Below are 6,523 nucleotides of genomic sequence, written 5' to 3' on the forward strand. Positions count from 1 at the left end.
TCTTTATTCATCATTACAAGCATCATTCCCCGTTAACAGAGAGTTTGGTTGCATTATCCTTGTGTGATTTTTGACCAAAACACTTCCCACCTGCTAAAACAACTCGTCTTAGATATTTTATCTATGCATTCACCGAGCAGCCGGGGGAGTCTTTCTACGAGACTTGGGATAGGTTTAAGGCGCTGCTGAACAAGTGCCCTCACCATGGGCTTGGGGAGTGGAGAGTCGTGGAGAAATTCTATTATGGACTTTCTGAAGCAACTAAGAGACTGCTTGACTCCACAGCATGAGGCAACATGATGAAGACCAAGACAGCTGCTGAGCGTCTTGAGATGATAGAGGATCTAGCCACCAGTACTTACACCGAGCCAGGCTTTGGGGCGTTACTGCTGCCCCTAAAGGTATTCATACGATAGATTCTAGTGTAGCTTTAGCCACCCAGGTCGAATCCTTAACAAAGATGGTCAAGGACATTCAGGTTAAGATTAGTTCTAAGTGTGAGGTGTGTAGAGGTGGGCATGAGACGATAAATTGCCCTGTAGGATCTGAGGAGGAGTTGAGTTTTGTCCAGAACCAGGGAAGAGGCCAGGGTTACAACTCTGGATGGCAGCCACGCCAAACCTCGAATTGGCGAGGTGGGAATCCCCCTGGATTCCAACCATGTCAGATTCTCTTTCAGACCCCTGCTGATGGACAGAGTAGTGGAGAGCCTAAGTCTGGGCTGAGTGAGTTTTTAAAAGAGGAATGAGGAGAGCCAGAGTAGGATGAACAAACTCCTAGAGTCGATAGTGATGTAGGGTGAGGCTAGACATCAGGAGCAGCTGAAGAAAAACCAGGAGTTTGAGTTGATGTTTACGAATTAGGGGTCCACCATGCATAGTCTAAAGAGGACCGTAGAAGAAATGGCCAGTAGGATGACTGAGAGGCCCGCAGGTTCATTCCCTAGCACCATGCAGCTTAACCCTCATGCCCAGTTACATGTCGTGTTCACACGTAGCGGTAGGAGCACAGGATTTGTTGATGAGGGTTTGAAAGAGAAAAGGTGAGAGGACCTGAGAGGGTTGTTGAGAAAGAGGTAGACCCGAAAAAGGTAGTTGAGAAGGTGGTTGAACCAGAGGAAGAGAAAGTAGAAGTACCGGTTGAAGTGTATGAGCCCGTTCCTCCATACCCTATGAGACTTTTGAACAAGAAGCAAATTGCTCAGTATAATGGGTTTTTGGAGATGATCAAAAAGCTCCACGTAGACATTCCCTTCCTTGAGGCTTTGGCTAAAATGCCTAAATTTGCCAAGTTTCTCAAGAGACTCTTGCTCAATAAGAAGAAAATTGAGGATCTTTCGATTATTACATTGAGTGAGGAATGTTCTGCGATGATCTCAAACAAACTTCCCGGAAAGATGCCAGATCTGAGAAGTTTCACCATTCCTTATGAGATAGAGGGTTATGAGTTTAGGACTGCTTTGGCCGACCTAGGAGCTAGTATAAATGTGATGCCATATTCTGTGTTTAAGAAGCTTAAGCTAGGAGAGCCGACCCCGACCTACATGAATGTTCAACTCGCCGATCATTCAGTGAAATTTCCTAGAGGTATAGTTGAAAACGTGCTAGTAAAAGCAGGTAAGTTTGTGTTTTCTACTGATTTTGTTGTTCTAGACATGGGCGAGGATCCTAGTCGACACTCTTGTGTTTCACTCATCTTAGGTCGTCTATTCCTTTCTACCGCGAAAGCTATAATAGATGTTCATGGCCGGCCAATTCAGTTTGTTGTTTCCTAAAACCGTAAATAGTGTATCCGCCCATAATTTTCGACTAAAACAATCAATCCGAACCTTCAACATCCCTAAATCCTATGCATCATTCATCTAATAAACTTCGTTCATCACCAAGACTTTAATACAAAAATTAAGATGTTAGCCTCTCCATCATGCAACCTCCATATATCACCCTCAAAACCTCACATACAAAAGTCAACTCAAATACTCAATTGAACAAGCCGACCATTTGTTAGAAATTCTTGAGCATATCCAAATTATAGAACAGATGACTTATAGCAAAAAGAAAAAAAACAACATTAATAAATGTTAACCACAATTTGCAGAAAACCAACATTCAGTTTAACCAAATAGACACATCCAAATCCTAAACATGATCATTTAGTAAACAGAAACCCTAAACCTTCAATGATCAAACAATCATCATCCACCAACAACACATATTAAACACATAAAACACTAAATCAAAACAAGATCATTTAGTTAACAGAAACCCTAAACCTTCAATGATCAAACAATCATCATCCACGAGCAACACATATTAAACACACATAAAACACTAAATCAAACATAAATCCCAAATCATATACATAACAATCAATTCTGACTCCCAGAAATCAAAACCCTACCAATCTCAAAACTCAAAAACGCATCAACACAAGCATACTGCACCTGAGCCGGAGTCAACCACTGATTATCCCACCGGCTCAACGTCACCCCTTTCGGCTTATTAACCTCTTTCCCAAGCACCAGTTCTGTCAAACTCTAAATCCCAGCATTCTTCAACTCCCTCACACCGTATGCCTCCGCCGCTAACGTACGCACATCCACCATCTTCTCAACCCCAAGGTTATAATCCACAACCAGCTTCTCAACATCGCTCTCAATCCCAACCCCTGTGAACGTATAGTTAGGGTTTCGTAAAAAGTTTTTCAGCGATTGGGGCACGCCGCGTGGAGGATCTGGAAGATGAGGCAACGGTGGTGTAACGCTCCGCGTTTCCACAACTTTCCTAATTTAGAAATCAAGACTTAAAAATCTTTTTTTAGAAGTTTGGCTCTTTCAAAAATTATAATCCGTTATATCGTCGGAAATCTTTTATCTTTATTTTGATTCGTTATAAATATGGTTAATTTTTCATTGTTTGATCAATTAAATTAATTAAGTTTACAATTTAAAAAGTTTATTTTCATAATAATCTAGTTAGTCTCGTTAAATTTTAAAGTTAGTAGTATAAACTAACCTAGTTAATTTAATTTGTAAAGTTAGTTTCCTTCGTTAAAACAACATAACTTGACTAGTCAAAGTTCATGGGTGATTTATGTACATTGTTGAAAGTGTAAGCTTCTTTTAAAAACAGCAAAAAGGCAAATAACATCACAAAAATGATGACCGCGGGACTCGAACCCGGGTCACCATCCCCACAAGCGCGCACACTAACCACTGCTCTCCAGTCTTGACATCAAACATAACTCGACTCTTAAGTCTTTTATACTCTCGTTAAATCTAGCCTGAAACCCAACCCACTAACTAAACCTACCTTTATAAGAAAACTCTAAACCCTAATCCCCTTTCACTTATCTTCAGCCGCTGTCATCTCGTTCCCTCCCAACTTTTGTTTTCTGTAACTTATAAACAACAATACACACACAAACTCCTCTGTACATTCATCTCCTTCAAACACACAAAGATTTCACAAGCAACTCATCTCCTTTCTCCTCTCTCTCGAGCTCCACTGCCAACATACACAAACTAACAGCAAATCCTAACCATGGCAGCCTCCTCCATCTTTCACTCACACCCACACCGTCGTCTTCCTTTCTTCTCCAGCCGACAACCACCCCCCTGTCTCGCTCTCTCTTCTCTCGTGCTATAACTGAACCACCGGCCACCAATCAGGTGGCGGCGCACCAAGAACAAAGGCGGGGCAGCGGCGGAGACCGACCCTTCCACTCGCCGGCGACAATGACGGACGGCGGCGGTGGTTCGAGCTTCGGGTTGTTTTGATTTAGGTACGAGTTCGATTCGAGTTTCAATTCCGTTATAATTCAGTTTTGTCGGTTCAGCTATGCTGATTCATAGTGCTCGGTTGGGTGGGTCTCGGCCGACAGGAACGACAGTCAACGAGTCAGCCTTAGTTTGGGTCCTCGTTCACTCGAGTCACGGGTCAACTGGTTCAGTCGTCTAAGTCCGATTTGTTTCAGTTGGTTCGGGTTTCACGGCACGGGTTAGCTTTGGTTCAAGATGCGTGCGGGTCAGATTTCATGTTCCATCTCGGTTTGTTTTGGTTCAACTCCGACAGCCGACGGCTCGGGTCAGGCTCCGTTTTAGGTTAAGTCAACAGCAGTCAAATCGGTCAACGAAAGTCAACCGGTCAACTGCTAGTCAACCGTCGAACCAAGACTTGGTAAAAATCTTAACAAACGCGTTTTTACTATCATTATTAATTTTATATATGTAGTTACGGTTTTAATCATGAAGCATTAGCTACTTGACTTGTACGTTAAACGTGTCTTGTAACTTGTATAAATGCATACGTTTTCGTTATATAACTCATATAAACATATTGTTTCGTTTACTGTTGATTGGATTTTTGGAAATATATCGACACATTAGTTGTCAGGATCGTCCAAAAACAGAGGAAACTCTGTCCGATTTTCATTAAAATATATATGTACTTTTTAGGCGAACCGCTAATGAAAACGTATCGAAGTTCAAATGATTTTGATAACAATAAATATAAACGTATATTTATTTTGACAATACTTCTATAATGTTATCGATGGACTTAATTTAGATTTTTTTACTTAAACTATATAAATATATATGTATATATATATACATTTATATTAACTAATTATACTCTAATTTCCAATTCAATCTTTCGACGTAATTCCGTTTACTCATGCACCATCGCTTGCCCGTATAGGGTGACATCGGTGTTCCATCATCCTAACCTACGCATCGACAGTTGGATAATCGGAAGACTTAGCAATTGTGTGAGTATACTCGTATTCCCCTCTTTACTTTTACCACTTTTGGGGTGTAACATGTTACTTATTAAAAACTTACACATGAACATTTTGCTTAAACACACAAACATTCCTATAACGTGCTTGTATACGTGATTGCTTGATACTTTAAACTTGGGTGATACTTATGTGTTAAACTTATCATTAACTTCGTACAAGCCTAACCGTGACATATGTAGCGTTATAGGATTAACGACCCGCCCGTAAACTTGTGGTTATGTCATGAGCATCTTCTGTTTCATTATTGGTTTGATATGTTAGACACATGCCAAATTTATTGTTTATCTTGAATCGCATGCTTGCTATGAGGAATTGTTTAAAACTTATCTTTTGTTAGGTACGTATCAAACTTGTATACTCGCCTTTTCTTTTGCATTGAATTGTATTTTAAACATGTTACAGGTTGATGATGACGATGCTATGAAAAGAAGTAGCGTTGATGCCTAGATACACATATAGATGTTTAGGTTTAATATGTTGTACCAATTTTGCTTATGTTGTTATGTACTTCTTTGAACTTGTTGTATTTGAATTTCTTGTAATGTTGACAATTTACTTTATGAAATGAAATCGGTTTATTAAATATTGTCACAAATAGCGTTATGATGTCTCTAACAATCTTCACACTTCGTCTCATCCCGATGTTTCCGCCATTGGTTGGGGTGTGACAGATTGGTATCAGAGCCATAACTATAGGGAATTAGGAAAAGTAGGAATGCTTTTACCTATCTATAGTTTTAGAGCCTTATTCGTATGTTTTGCTTGAACTACTACATGATACTTTATTTGTTTCTTATTTATGCTCTTTTAAACATGTATATCACTCGTGGGTAATATTCGACATGTTATTCTTATGCATAATGCTTGTCTTATTATGTGTTAATACTTGTTTCGTTGTTCGATCCTTTACGTATTATTCTTGACCTATTTCTCTATGTGTTATGTTAATACTTGATTTATCATTTCATCATTTATGTAACATTCTTGGTATGCCCTCTTACGTGTTTATACTTGTTTGTGTATTCCTTTGACATACACTTCCCTCATGCATTTTGCTCGATATTTCTAAATCCGAAAACACTCATAATACACAAACAAGACAACTTCACCAAAATAGGCGTGAAACCCACAATTTGGGGAATGACTCTCAATCCTTATATTATTCTCTTCTTACACGAAATTCACCATCAAGTTAGGAGTGAAATCCTCACCTTGATGGAGAGATTCAAATTTCAAATTCTAGTGGACCCTCGTCAAAGGGTTGAAATTTAAATTTTGACCCGACGAGTACCAATCACACTTAGGATACTAAATCGACAAGTTAGGGGTGAAACCCGCACCTTGTCGACTAGTTCCACTCCTTGATTTTCATTAATCCCGCCAAGTCTCGAAATTTCAATTGATTTGGGGACATGAAGTAACCGGAAGGGTAAATACCGTTAACCGACTTGTCGGCGAGAGTATTTCACCTATTAGGCCAAAGCATGCTCCTCAAACTCGAAAGACTTTTCGACCACTTTGGGTAGTCAAAGTTCCGTTTTGGAACCATCCCAAATTTTAATCAAACATGTGTTCTACTATTTATTTTATACGATGCAATCTTTCTAATTCGAATTTAATTTCGATATTTACTCCTCACACACACACAACATATTAAATCTTTTTCATACATTTATACATATGCATGATTTCAAAACGTCACTCAATTTTGTTTACATTT

The 6,523-nt window shown here is 39.4% G+C and overlaps 1 protein-coding gene across 1 annotated transcript; it reads left to right on the plus strand.

Moving 5' to 3' along the window:
- The first annotated feature begins 902 nt into the window (after window positions 1-902).
- Window positions 903-1,774, plus strand: LOC110914420. Its single transcript, XM_022159212.1, has 2 exons — window positions 903-933; window positions 1,038-1,774. The coding sequence occupies exons 1-2, from the start codon at window positions 903-905 to the stop codon at window positions 1,772-1,774; spliced, it is 768 nt and encodes a 255-aa protein (XP_022014904.1).
- Window positions 1,775-6,523: the final 4,749 nt, after the last annotated feature.

The sequence above is a fragment of the Helianthus annuus genome, chromosome 15, assembly GCF_002127325.2.
Source record: "Helianthus annuus cultivar XRQ/B chromosome 15, HanXRQr2.0-SUNRISE, whole genome shotgun sequence".
Classification (NCBI taxonomy): domain Eukaryota; kingdom Viridiplantae; phylum Streptophyta; class Magnoliopsida; order Asterales; family Asteraceae; genus Helianthus; species Helianthus annuus.